The sequence below is a fragment of the Mastigoproctus giganteus genome, chromosome 14 (genome assembly GCF_048544385.1).
Source record: "Mastigoproctus giganteus isolate SK-2022 chromosome 14, ASM4854438v1, whole genome shotgun sequence".
Classification (NCBI taxonomy): Eukaryota; Metazoa; Arthropoda; class Arachnida; order Uropygi; family Thelyphonidae; genus Mastigoproctus; species Mastigoproctus giganteus.
In genome coordinates this window covers 2,603,699-2,618,811 of record NC_143588.1, presented here as the reverse complement: position 1 = coordinate 2,618,811, position 15,113 = coordinate 2,603,699, and the positions used below count along the sequence as shown (strand labels likewise).

Below are 15,113 nucleotides of genomic sequence, written 5' to 3'. Positions count from 1 at the left end.
GTGATAAGAAGCAAGTTTTAACTTCAAGGGGTGTGTCACTGTAAATTGTACAAGAACATTTAAGAGGGTGGGGATGGATTTATTGTTCAGAATAATTACTGCAGAAAATAATAAACACCTTATGAGGAACGGATATTGTCAGGAGTGTTGTTAGTAAAATTAGTGAATTTGAATTCCTGGCTGGGACAACTAATGCTGACATAACAGGGCTAAGAGAAACATGGTGTCACCCAGAAATATGGGATGAACTTTGGTATGTATAAAGTATGGTATATAATATAATATATCACTATTGGATACGTGCCTCTTAAATATAATATATATATTATATTTAAGAGGGGTAGATAAGGAGTGATGGGAGGTATGCTTATCATAAACAGCATTCCTAATTTCAGAACCCATGCATGCCAGCATAAAATCTGTGTGTGAAGTAGCTAGATGCAGAAGTAAAATGAGAGTTGAGATATGCTATAGACCAGAAGAATATGATGAGAACCCTATTGCAGATGGAATGGGCAAGCAAGGGTGAATGTCTTTGATATTACTTCGTCCCAGATTGTTTGGAGCAAGGTGAAAGGAAACTCACCATAGGGGTCAAAATTTTTAAATAAACAAGATGATTATTATTTGTACTGGCATGTTAGAGAAAATACCAGGGGTAAGAATATTCTAGATCAGATCATTACCAACAAAAACATATCATAGTGCTCGCAATACGACAGCAATTAACAAAAATTGATTACACAGTCCTTAGTTGGAAGATGGAGGAAGAGGATGCAGTTGTTAAAAATAGATATGGTGTTTATATTATGAAACGTGGTGGCAGTTACTAGATACTACATGGCCTATTCCAGTGAGCAGAAAGAGGGTGAATACATTAAACTTATGGACCATCTTCAAAGCAATAGCCACAGAAGGCGTGTGTGTGTGTGTGTGTGTGTGTGTGTGTGTGTGTGTGTGTGTGTGTGTGTGTGTGTGTGTGTGTGTGTGTGTGTTCTAATAAGCAAATATATCATGAGGAAGGAGGTGCTGTATACTACAGCATATAGAATGAGGAGGATGTCGAGGTGCTGAATACCATGCCAGCCATTCTAATAGAGCAGTAAGTTACGTTATGGAAGAGTTACAGAACATTCAAGAGTACTGAAGTCTACATCTGTGAGTTGATATATAATAACAAAGGTTGAACATGAGAATTTGACTATCTAAGAAAACGAACTGGGATAAGGAGTTTCTCATGTGTCTGAATACAAAAAAGAAAATGGATCATATTGGACCACTGTGTAATGGGTGTGGAAAAGGTGTTAGATAACCCTGCTGATGAATTAAATAGGTACTCTGCATTGATCTTTACAGATGAAAGATCTTTTTATAGTGAGGAAAAGATGTGTGAATGCTTAGTGGTATGAAATTAGTAATAAAAATTACAGATGATTGTTTATTAAAAAAAACTTTTGAGCTGAAGGTAAGGTAATGGAGTTGATGTCGTATACTCAGTAATTTTGAAGGAGGTATCTAGACAGCACTGGAGGGGCCTCCGTAGCCAGGTGGGAAGGAGCAGCAGCGCATAGCACACGCTTCTTGATTAGACCGGGGTTCGAGCCCGTCACCACCAAATACGGAGGATGCGGAAAGGTCAGGGAATGACCACCGCATATCCCGGAGCAATATGGCCTTAGTTGCTAATGCTCCTAAAAACCAAATAACAACAACAGCACTGGACCAGGTTAATTATGAAGGCACATTAGACTCGGGTGAGATTCCTCTGGATTGGATACGTGCCAGTGTATCACCAATACATATAGATAGTTCTAAGAGTGAAGCAGGTAACCACAGACCAGTTAATGCAAGTTCAGTGATAGGGAAGAATAAGGAGGCAACAATAAAGAGCAAAGTACGAGGAAATTTAGATAAATGGAATTCTCAAGGTTACACAACAGTTTTGTTAAGGGAAAATAATGTTTAAAAACCTCACTAGCTATTTTGACACAGTTACTCATGAACTAGAAATATAAAATAATTTCAGCATTGTTTACTTGGATTTCAGCAAAGCATTTGACTGAGACCTTCACAAGAGATTACTGTATAATCTGGAATGAAGGCATTCCAGCTTTAAATAGTAGGAAGGAATTGGGATCTTCGGTAAAATTTTAAGATGGATTGTAAGGTGGCTGCAGACAGGAGGCAGAGGCTTATGATTCATAGTTACTATTCATATTTGTCTTACTGTTAGAAGTGGGGTTCCCCAAGTATTGATTCTTGGATCACTTTTGTATCTCTGATTTTCATAAATGACATCGATGAAGTGATGTAGTAATGTCAGAACTTCAGATGTGAAGATTGAGAGTGCTTATTAATCAGTGCTAAGCAGCACTCCTTCAGGATGACTTGGATAGACTTTGAGGATGTTCTGAAAAGTGGCAGCTGTGTTTTAATGCGTCAAATGCAAAGTAACTTAGGAAATAGCTCCAAAAATAACTTATATACTTGATGATGATCAATTAAAACAGAGAGGAAGCAAGGTATTTGTGAAATATACCAGTATTGTTCATTAAGTTCTGATCAGTTTAGACAGGCTGCGATAAAAGCCCATGGTGTCCTGTCAATTATTTATTGAACAATTGCTTGCAGAGCTAGGAAGGTCATCTCTCATAATGTAATTGCAAGATTGCAAAAAGAAAAAGATATCAGGCTTTTCAAAACAGTCCAGAGATGAGCAACTCTTTTAGTGAGACATGCAAAAAGTAACCGTATGAGGAAAGACTGAATATGTAGGCTGCAGCTTGGCAATGAGGCACTTCAGAGGGGAATACCATAGCCGAGTGGGCAGGAGCAGGAGCAAACGCTCTTTGAGTAGACCGGGGTTCAAGCCCCTGACTGCTGAATACAGTCGATCTGCCAACCTGCACTGGACCAGCATGGCAGATTATGGTCCATTTCTCTCAGCATGAATTGTTTAGGAGGCTTCCATCCTGCAATGGGTTGATAATGGCTGCACTGTTGTTATTTTTTTTTTTTTTTACCAAATTGGGGTCTATAAGGCTCTGAGAGGCAACAGCAAAATGAATTAAAGCAAATTTTTTTGTTATTATAAAGCAGTGGTATTCAAACTGGTTCCGTGAGAATCATCCAGGGGTTCTGCAGAACATAGTTTGAATTCACTAATAAAAATTGATTGTTTTGGTTGCATCAAAAAATATTTTTTAATTCGTGCCCTTTTCAAAACAGATATATCCGACCGTAATCGGCCTTGGTGGTTGATTTAATCTCTCTCCCACATCTCTACATATTTGCCTTTTTTTTAAAAGCAGTTGTTGCTGGTCAGCTCAACATGACGTTTACTCTTATGATTACAGTGAAATTGTAAAATCTTCATTCTTTTGTTTCAGTTAAAAGAGAGATCTGTGACAAGGTAAGGTCTTCATTCATTTTAGTTCCATTTATGCAGTGGAATAGATTTTGTGATCGATGATAGTTGATAAACTAATTAAAGAATTTTAATTTATTAAATTTGCCCTTAACTATGGACATTTTGGTTAAAAACCGGAAAACTTACAACAAAAAGCTGAACAAACAGAAGAAAAACAAATTCTTCAGCAGCATTTGCAATTGTTTCACCCTCTACTTCCGGAAATTACATGCAAAACAGCCGTTTCGGAAATGCCTATTAAAAAACGGAAATTACAAGAAGGTGGTTCTAAAAAAAAATAAAATATAATGAAACCTACTTAAGTTTTGGATTAACTTGGACTGGGAATGAAGATGAGCTGAATGGAATGTGTGTTGAATGTGAAAAAGTTGTAAGCAATAGTAGTCTAAATCCCACAAAATTAAGAAGACATATGGAGAGTAACCACCCACATTTGATAGGTAAAAACAGAATATTTTAAGCGTAAATATGAAGAGCTCAAAAGCAAGAAAAAATATTTTTCAAAATTATGTATAGTGATAATGAAAAATCACCTGAGGCTTCCTGCCTCATTAGTTATTGTCGAAACACTTGGCGAAAAATTAATAAAACCTTGCGCGAAAGATCTAATTACCTGTAAGATTGGGGGGAAATATGCCAAAGAAATCAAGTGTACCTCTCTCTGATACCACGGTTGCTAGACGCATCAGAGATGTGGCACTTTTTTGTGAGGATGAATTAATATCTCGATTAAAATCTTCTCCCCATAGTTTCACAATGCAATTAGATGAATCTTCAGACGTTGCTGGTTTGGCTATTTTAATTGTTTTGGTATGCTGTATTTTTAATTTAACTGTCCAAGAGGATATTCTTTTGTGCAAGCCTCTTAAGGATAGAGCTACTGGTGAAAACATTTTTGATGCTATAAACATATACAGGGTGTATCAAAAATACACGGCATAACTTCAGGAATGAGTAACTTCAACGTAGTTCCGGAAATGCTTGGTTCCTGAGTTATTAACCGGAATGTCTTATCTCCCGCAGGTGATTTCCTTCATTACAAGGTACTGACAGAATCTGGTGGTTTTCCATTCTGACCATGTACTCAAATCAGGAGCAAGCGGATATGCACTTTATGTATGGTTTGGCGGATGTAAATGCTCTGGAGGCTCGTAGTTTGTACCACGAAAGGTTCCCAGAACGAAGATGTCCACACAGGAAAACGTTTGAAGGTATCCATTGCCGCTTTTGTGAACATGAGGCCTTTACACCTCGTGCTGCCGACAGAGGACAACCAAGATCTACAACTCCTGAAGTAGAGGGGTTGGACCAACTGCCTGGCCTTCACGGGAATCTGATTTAAACCCACTAGATTTCTTCTTGTGGGGCCATTTAAAGTCATTACAGGAGTCGAATTGTATTCGACTCCTGTAATGACTTTAAATTATATTCGACTCCTGTAGCTGATATGGGAAACTCTCTGGAATTGAATTGTGGCAGGTTGTGAGACAATATGAAACACGCCCGGAATTTGGCATCGTCTCCTCGAGTCCATGAGACGTCGATGTGAGGCCTGTATTCAGGCAGAAGGTACACATTTTGAACAATTACTATAAGGTGATGTGAACAGTTAAGTGTCATAGATAGACCTTCAAAACTCGGAAACCAAGCATTTCCGGAACTATGTTGATATAAAATATTCTTATTGTCTACATATGAGGAACTCATTCCTGAAGTTATGCTGTGTATTTTTGAGACATCCTGTATTTATATGGAGAAACATGGATTGTTTTGGGATTTATTACGGTGCCTCCGTAGCCAGGTGGGCAGGAGCAGCAGTGCGTAGCACATGCTTCTTGATTAGACTGGGGTTTGAGCCCATGACCACTGCATATCCCCGGAGCAATATGGCCTTAGTTGCTAATACTCCTAAAAACCAAACAACAACTTGGGATTTATGTTTTCAAATTTTTACTGATGGAGCAAAATCTTTACTGGGTACAAAAAAGAGTGATATCAAGAATAAAAACAATAGCCTCACATATTTAACATTCTCATTGCTGTGTGCATCGTCATGCTCTCGTGAAACGAATTCCAGAAAAAATAAAAGATGTTTTAGATGACGTGAAAATCATTAATTTTATCAAATCCAGTGAGCTATCTAGTTCTCACAAAACACTGTTCCTACGTGCAGAGGTACGCTGGCTATCATGAAAAATTTTGAGTAGGTTTTATGAGCTGAAAGAAGAGGAAAAAATTTTTTAAACTTAAACGAAATATGATCATTGATCAAAATTACATGACAACTTATGGATTCAGATTATGGCATACTTTGCAGATTTTCAGTTTTAAATGAAGTAAATATATCCCTCCAAGAAACTAAAATTCATATACAGTCTGATCTCTAACGAATTTCTATACAGCGAAATTTTCTATGTAGCGAACATTTTTGATTTCCCCTTGGTCATTACATTGAAAACAGTTTCCGTATAATGAACTGATTTCTAGAGACCCGAGTATGCACTGTTTGCACCTCTGGCCTTTAGGCAATAAAGCTGATTCTTTAGAAAGCACGATTTAAGGGCTAAAAGGATTAATCATTAATCCCTTTAGCTTTTAATAGCTAAAGGCTTTAATTCCATGAATTAAGAGCTAATACATTTTACAATTTAATGGTGTCTGTAAAATCCTGCAGGGGGAAACTGGCCAACCACAGTGCAGGATAGAAAAAGATGGAAGTTTGGGAGAGGCCTTTGCCCAGCAGTGGGTCAGCATTGGCTAAAAAGTAAAACCTATACAACTTATACTCTACTATGCCGAGAAGTCCCGCTGGTCAGCTGTCCACAGCCATTGGCAAAGATTAAGGGTCATATTCGCGACACTGGCTTTGGTCAACCTATTTTTTACCGTAAGCATCCTATTAGAGAATGAGGAGAGAGAGTGAGTTTCCTTTATCTCAGAAATTCATCTGTTGTTTCAAAGAAAGTCATCTACACTCACTAAATTTCACCTGTCTCAGTTTAGATAGTAGCTACATGTGGTTCCTAATTTCAGCTTTGTTTTAACTGCTGTGCAATTAACTTAGTGTCTAAGAGGAAATCCTTGAGTGTAGTCTGAAAAAGTGAAGTGTTTAATAGTGTAAATCGTGGCATTAAAAAAAAAAAAAGAAAGAAAGAATGCTTTAAAAATTTGATGTCCCTGTCAGTACTGTCTCAATCATTCTGAAAAACCTTGTTTCTCTTCTCAAACTGTTTGAGGAAACGGGACCCATTCGGAAGCGTGTGAAATTATGCCTTTGGGAAAATGTAGATGAAGCAGTTTTTAAGTGAATGAAGTTGATTTGAGACAAAAACATGCCAATATCAGGGCTATTAATAAAAGAAAAAGCTATGGAGTACGCATCTTTTCTGGGGCACAAATTTAAAGAGCTTCATGGCTTACTCGAAAAAGTTAGTTATTTCTGATGAAAGTGGAGTTGCAATCAAAGAAGACTACACCCATTGGAAAGAAACAGTTTTGAAAAAAAATTATGGAGAACTATGAGTCCAAAGATATATTCAATGTAGATGAGACATGTCTATTTTTTTAAATGTTTGCTGAACAAGACACTGAATTTTAAAGGTGATAAATGTTTAGCTGGTAAAAATAGGTGGAGAGAATTACTCCTGGTTGCAAATATGGCTGGTAATGGGGAACTGAAGCATTTGGTAATAGGCAAAAGTAAATAACCCCAATGTTTCAAAGTCATTAGAGTTAGACTACAACTACAACAAAAAACCTTGAATGACAAGTGAAATTTTTGAGCAGTGGATTTTAAATTTCGATAAAAAAAAGATGACCAAAGAAAACAGAAAACTTGCGTTGATTATTGACAACTGCCCTGCCCACCTTCACTCGATAATTTTGAAACTTACAAGTGTGAAGCTTGTCTTCTTTCCTCTAAATAATTCGTCTTAACTTCAGCCAGTGGACCAAAGCATTATCAAGAATTTGAAAATGCACTACGAAGGCACATACTGGAAAAAAATATTATACTGAGAATTGAAACCAACAAACCTATAGATTCTGTTATATTGTGAGTGTGCATATCAGAGTTGGCAAAAGTGTGGAGTCAAGATGTGATGGAAGCAGCGATTAAGAATTAACGGAGATGAGAGGGATATACTACTAGAAGACATTGGGCAGTCTTAGGAAGAGTTCTAAGTGAGGTTTGATCAGTGGAGAAATTGTTCTTGATGAATTTTTTGGAGTTGATAATGATGACATAGTAGTTGAAATATGAGTGACTCCCAACATTTTGGAGCGTATTTAAAGAACTAGTGACAATATCGACGATGAGTTGGATGAAAATAAGGGCTCCATAGCCGAGTGGTCAGGAGCGGGAGTGCAGTAGCACACGCTCTTTGAGTAGACCGGGGTTCAAGCCCCTGACTGCTGAATACGGTTGATCTGCCAACCCGCACTGGACCAGCGTGGCAGATTATGGTCCATTTCCCTCACCATGAATTGTTGAGGAGGCTTCCATCCTGCAGTGGGTTGATAATGGCTGCACTTTACCTTTTTTTTTTTTTAAGGGCAATATTAAACCTTCCAAACAAATGTTGGCAGCATTTGAAACTTTGCATCAAGGCCTTCAGTTTGGGAAGAAAATGTAGCAGAAAATATATCTGATTTAAAGTTTAAACAAATGCGAACATTTTTATGAATGATGTACAGTAGAATCCAGTGTACAACAAAAAATAACCAAATATTTTACAACAATTCTTAAGTGTACTAATAAATTGTGGGCATCATGTAAGCAGTCATTTCTTAATATGTATGTATTAATAAATTGTTTTAAAATGTTAGAAATTTTATTCATTCGCACCTCTTTCCCATCTTTTACCATATATCTGAATTTACAGTATTTTTTCACTGTTGAAAAAGCGATTTTTCTTTAATGAATTTTTTCAAGGGAACGATCGATTTTGTTTTATAGAGGTCCGACTGTATTTAAAGTTAATGATTAAAATAAATGCATTAATTTTGAAATTCGATTTATGGATTTCATGTGTAAGAAAAAAACAATGTAAAATGTTTTGAAAAATTGCGACTTCTTGATACAAAATGATCTGAATCTTTATGAATTTGTTCAAGAATACATAATTAATACATAATTTCCAGTGCAAAAGAATCATACAACTGGATTAAAAATCCATTTAATCATTGCCAAAGTGAAAATTTATCAATAAAAGAGAGGGAACAGTTAATTGATATATCTACAGATTCGAACTTAAAAATTAAGTACCAACAAGAACTCTATTTTTTTGTTGCAAATTTACAGTGAATATCCAGAAATGTCTGATCATGCAATAAACATTCTTATGTCTTTTCTCACAATTTATTTACGTGAAAAGAATTTTCCCACGTATACAGCGACAAAAATGAAATACAGGAATAAAGTGGATGCAGAACCGGAAATGCATTTGCAACTGTTATCAATAATACCAAATTTTGAATTTATTTGTGGCAAAAACACAGCACAGTCAAGTCATTAAAATTAAGTATAATTTTCTATATTATTTGTATAATTATGTTATACTAAAATTTAGTATTTAACTATATTATTATTATTATTAATATCCATATGATGCAAGGAAGCCTGAGGCTTATGCTGCACCAGGAAAAAAAAAAAAAAAATGTTCCTGAGAGAGAGAGAGAGAGAGAGAGAGAGTCAAAAGTAGAAGGGAATCACCAAGAAAGAGAAGAATGATGATATCCAGCTCAGGACCCTGGGTGTGCCAAGCCCATACTCACCAGATGTGAGCCCCCGGGGTTATATATATATAATATTAATATTGGTGTAGATACACCATAGTTTACCCATAAATTTGAACTATGTATGTAGTGTAAAAGGCATCGTTTTAATTGTATCTCGTTATGCGAGTGTCTTCACAATGAGAGGTGGTATTGCACTACGTCAAATAAATAATGCTTCTCTAGTAGAGAAGACTACTGTTATTTATTTTCAGTGGATCCCACCACCCAGACATCGTTTCGAAGCTAGTTGGCTTCATCATCAGTGAGTGGGCGGGTACCCTGGTAATGCAACATGCCATCACAGTTGCAAAAGTTATTTCCACAATAAGAGAGATGCCAAATTGTGTATAAATAATGTATTAGAAGATGAAATGCACAAGGCATAATTTCTTATGGGTTTAGGTAATTAACTATATAATATTGGTGTAGATACACCATAGTTTACCCATAAATTTGAACAACGTATTTAGTGTAAAAGGCATCATTTTTAATTGCATCTCATATTGTGAGTGCCTTCACAACAAGATAGCTGATATTGCTCTACTTCAAATAAATAATGCTTCTCTAGTAGAGAAGAAAATTATTTATTTTCAGTGGATACCACCACCCAGACGATCGTTTAGGCCAGGTACCCTGATAATGCAACATGCCATCACAGTTGCAAAGCATCTCTCATATTGTGGAAACTTCAACTGTGAGGCATGTTGCATTACCAGGGTACCTACCCACCCACTGATGATGAAGCCAGCTAGCTTCGAAACGATTGTCTGGGTGGTGGTGGTTGAAGTAGTGCAATACCAGCTATCTCGTGAAGGCACTCACAATATGAAATGCAATTAAAATTATGCCTTTTACACTACATACGTAATTCAAATTTATGGGTAAACTATGGTGTATCTACACCAATATTATATAGTTAATTACCTAAACCCATAAGAAATTATGCCTTGTGCAGTTCATCTTCTAAAATTTAGTATGTATTCAGTAAATTTAGTATTATTTAGTTACTAAATAATAAATTGGTTCATTAATGCATTTATAAATAGTTCCTGTTTACATTGTATGAAATGTATTATTGCAACTTTAGTTTTAAACATATTTATTAATGGGTTCCACACTGATTTTTCACATTGAGAAGGGTTCCTCGGGTATCTAAAGTTTGAAGGCCACTGTTATAAAGGATTCAAGAACTAGAGGCAATAAATTCAAATTAACCACTTCATGGATTATCCAGAGATCTTGTTTTTAGTTTTATAAGTTATATCTCATGATATAATAATACCTCCAAATTTAGGACTGAAACATATTTTCTCTGGCATTTATCTGGCTAATTTTACATTAGCCAGGTAAATCCTGCGATTTCTCGGGATTTTCTTACACCTGGCAGCAGACGACTGGCTTTTGTTTTATTTATATTGTACAGCAATGTCAGAACAGTAGCATGCATTCCTGTGTTGCCAGTAAGCAAAATAAAATTTGCTATCCTAAATGCAGAATACTGAACCCATGAAAATAACTCATACAAACAATATCGAAAAATATTTTGCCGTTCTCTTGAACTGCTGCCGTAAGCGACGCTTACCTCGCCTGTCCATTTGTGGCGGCCATGTATCAGGATGTAGTTAGTTTGCGATTATTGCTTTGCTTGTGCATTCCACTTGATTTTTTTAAATTTATTTATATAATGAGTAATGAAGACTTTTTCTGTGCCTTTCTTTTAGCCCAAGCACTAATTTATTTAAAAAATCTGTTTAATTTGCACACCTTTTGGCTATCCCGAGATAACTTGGGATAGTCCAAATGGGTTAATTACTCCCATGTATTTTCTACAAAAAAATTAATAAAAAAACACAAAAAACTATACAATGATATTTGCATGATGCATACTTTTAATCTTTTATGTTATTCACTACTTAAACCTGATACTTAAATAGAGATTATTTGTCTTCGCGCATGTGCGTAAAGGTCCAGCATTGGAGATCAAATATGACCGCCGAACAACAGAATTCTCGTGTAATTTAATTATTTCGCGCATGTGCGTAAAGGTCCGATGCTGGACCTTTACGTACATGCGCGAAGACAAATAATCTCTATTTAAGTATCAGGTTTAAAATTGCAGAAACCATTGAAATTAAATTACACAAGAATTCTGTTAATGTTCGGCGGCCATATTTGATCTTCGATGCGTGGGCATGAACGATACAAATAATCTCTATTTAAGATACTTTTAATCTGTAAAATAAAAGTCTATCCGTTACGGCACATTTTCCGGAAAAAAATGTTTCTGGCAGGGATTAAGGGAAAAATTTTTGACTGGATTGTAGGAAGTTTTCTTTCATCCAGAAAGAAAACTTGCTACAAATTTTATTTTATTTTCTATATATTTTTTGTTTGGTTGGTGCAGCAACAAAAAGCCTATGGCTCCCCCCTTGCACTATATGGCCAATATTAATTTTTATTAGAATCAAAGTTTATCACATTTAAGGGAAGGGAAGGTGTGAACTAGTTCCTTGCAAGTCTACTTTTGTCATGACTAATTAAAATTGACAGGTTTAAACAGGATATGTTAATGCTATGGCTGGGGGGCCTCATTTTCAGTGCAAATATTTTCTCAAGTAATGCTAAAAATTTCTAATAATAATAATAGTTTTTATATACAGCAGGCCCCCGTTATAACGCAGTTTGCTTTACACTGATTCGCCATAACACTGTTTTTATATTATAACCCGTATCTGACTATAACGCTCTTTTACAGATTGCATTTTTGGCATATTTAACGAAATTGTTTCATTTGATGGAGTTGATAGCTTGAAAATGAATAGCAAAACAGCATTAAAATGTTTCCCACGCTCAGTGAAATTTTCTTGCATGCTAATTTAATTGCAATTCAGTGACTTGTTACGTAGTTCTGAGATCAGCATTTTAGAAAATTATCAAGTATATTGCTTTTAATATTTGCGCTATAAGCATTTATCCGTAGTCTAGTCATCACTCAGTACAGTATTAGACATTGTGCATAACAGACAGTTTACTTGAACTTTGTATCGTAATTAATGCAACCAATGCAGTTACATTTTCAAAGAGTTAATAATGGCCGGTAAGAATGAAAATGCAATGTCTGGGCGCAGTACGAAGACTATAAATGTAAGAAAAACACTGAATTTGAAAATTAAATTAGATGTTTTGAAGCGATCGATTCCGGTCAACGACAAGCGGATGTGTGCCGTAATTTAGGACTTGCAAGTTTAACTGTAAGAACAATTATAAAAAAAGTAAAGAATTAATTTTAGCAGTGGGAAAGATAGCTGTTCCACTGCAAGCAACTAGGGCTAGGCCGGCTATTAGGATTGAAATGGAAAGACTAACTAATGTTATTGAAGATAATATCCAATGCAGAATTCAGTTAAGTTAAACATTATTAAAAAAAAAAGAGAGAGAGAGAGAGATTAGACAATATGATGATCTGAAGAAAACTCACCTAAAAAAAAAAGTGGAACCATTTAAAACTGGTAAGGGTTGGTTGAATAGATTTAAAATCCAGGGAGAAGCCGCAAGTGCAGAAGGAGCCGAAACTTTCAAAAAATGACTTGTTAAAATTATTGAAGAGGGGTATTATGTTTTATACTTCTCAACAAGTTCTTAACATAGATTAAGCAGGACTTTTGTGGAAACGAATGCTTAAAAGAAGTTTCATATTGAAAGAAGAAAAAAACATGCCAGGTTTCAAAGCGGTGAAGGATCGGTTGACTTTATTGTTGGGTAGTAACGCTGCGGGGGATTTAAAATTAATACCCCTTTTAGTTTATTTGGAAGAGGGCCAAAGTTCAACCCAAAATTGACACATTTTTCATGATTAAATTCATCAATTAAGTTTAATTTTTGATATGTAAGTAGTTACCACATAATTATATACGTATGTAATGCAGAATATTTTTTATGTACAAATATTTGAATATTAAATATTTTTACCGACATTTGTACATCTTTTCACTAACGTTTATTATTGATTAGGAAATATCCTATGGCACCGACTGCAACTCACAAATACATATGTTACCTTATGGGAATGTGGCGCTCGCTTAGCACGGATTCACCTAGTGCTCTGTTTTTCCGGAACGAATTATCAGCGTTAAGCGGGGGGGGGATCACCTTGTATATATTAAAGGAGCCTCAAATTTAAATCTGGTCAAAGCCTATTTCATCCTTAATCCAGCCCTGGGTTTGAAAGTTAGTATTTTAATACTTGTGACGTTTTATTGATTTTATATGCTGTTTTTTTACTTAATTGTAATAAAGTGCACTGAATTTGGGCATGTTGTAATGTTTTGCATGTTTTATTGAGGATCACATTCATGAACCCCTAAGGCTTTTGGAAAAATTTAATTGGATAAAAAAGCTGAAAAATATATTTATAAAAAATGGTTTTATTATGTTGTGGATGGAAGTTGTCAAACTTTCTAACATATGCAGTGTTCATTATATAAACAGCACTTTCCTAGAGCCGTCTATCTTGTCAGATAGATAGGTGTAGATATAGTGCTAAATTAAAAAAGAGGATTTCGCTAACACCATTTGAGTTTGTTAAAGCAACTCGTAAGAAATGGAGTTTGATAGTAGGCCTCTTGACATGTCTAATTTTTTAAATTCATATTTTTTTAAAATTTAGAAATTAAAATTCATATATCATTCATCAGAATGAATCTTTCATAGGATTCTCTTATCCCATCCATCTTTTGTACCACAATTTTTTTTTTTTTTTTTTTTTCATTTTTCTTGTTTCCCCTCCCTTTAAATCCCTGTGAGGGATAATTTAACTGTAAATGTCCACTTTGTCTTGCTAAACTATGTACCATATTTAAAAGAACTATGGTGGTAGTGCTTCCAATTGTAAGAAAGGCAACAGTGATAGGAGACTGGAGCAGGTAACTGAATTTTTAATGCTCTCAGCATTTTGTCTAATTTGTTGTATGCTAGATTGGATTTGTTTACACTTTATTTCTTGGGCCATGCTGCATTTTTTGTCATTTTAATATATTTTTATAATTTTTCCTATAAATTTAAAATTATTTTATTGTAACTTTCTTAATTTTAGGCCTTATAAACTCACCCTTTATGTACACAAGAAATAACAAAGAACAATCATTTGCATACTGAATGGGATGTGGCAGAAATTTTTTTTTATTCTAATTGAAAGGATTTTTTTTTTTTTTTTTTGATAATCGAAAAATCATGCAGCAGCAAAATTCTTTATTGCACATTCTTAAATTTTAGTACTAAAGCACCTGACCACTTAATAAGAAACTGTGCAAATTGAGGGATGAGTAATTGAATGTTTCTGGGTTTGTGTGGGCCCCAAATTGGATGTGCTTATTTTAAAGTAGGTAAAAACTAAGGAAACAGGTGTTCATTTTTTATATGTATTGTGTATGCACAAATGAACCAACAGTTTTTCAGATAATTAATATTTTAGAATGTTATACTTTTTTTTAGCTAAGTATTCCTTGTTCTGTTCCTTAATTTGCTTTTTTTTCTTTTTTTTTTTTTTTTTTCTCTCATTACAGGGACAAATGATCCAGTTTTGATGTGTGAAATTTCTGTTATTCTGTTGTATAGCCATAACTTGACAGATTAAATTGCTGAATTTTTGTGGAGATTGGAATTTCAGTTACACTTGCTATTCATTATATAGTATACTTACTATTCATTATTTATATATATTGGTTGAGAAAGCATAGAGACATAGAAATTGGTGATTAAGAAATAAGACACTTTGCTGCATTAATTACTGATTTATTTCCAAGCATTTTGACCCTGCCCTGGTGGGGTCAAAATGCCTGTAAATAAATCAATAATTAAATGCTACTATTCATTCAGGTGGTCCTGAATAGTAGCATTTTTAAATTAC

The 15,113-nt window shown here is 35.0% G+C and overlaps 1 protein-coding gene across 1 annotated transcript in view; it reads left to right on the top strand.

Annotated features, from left to right (window-relative positions):
* RpL36A (ribosomal protein L36A) overlaps positions 1-14,859 on the top strand; it is a 71,793-nt gene extending 56,934 nt beyond the window's left edge. The window contains exon 6 of the mRNA XM_090389000.1: positions 14,770-14,859. Within this exon, the coding sequence (XP_090245126.1) occupies positions 14,770-14,790 (21 nt within the window). The 3' untranslated portion in view covers positions 14,791-14,859. The remainder of the gene's footprint in view (positions 1-14,769) is intronic.
* The last annotated feature ends 254 nt before the right edge of the window (positions 14,860-15,113 follow it).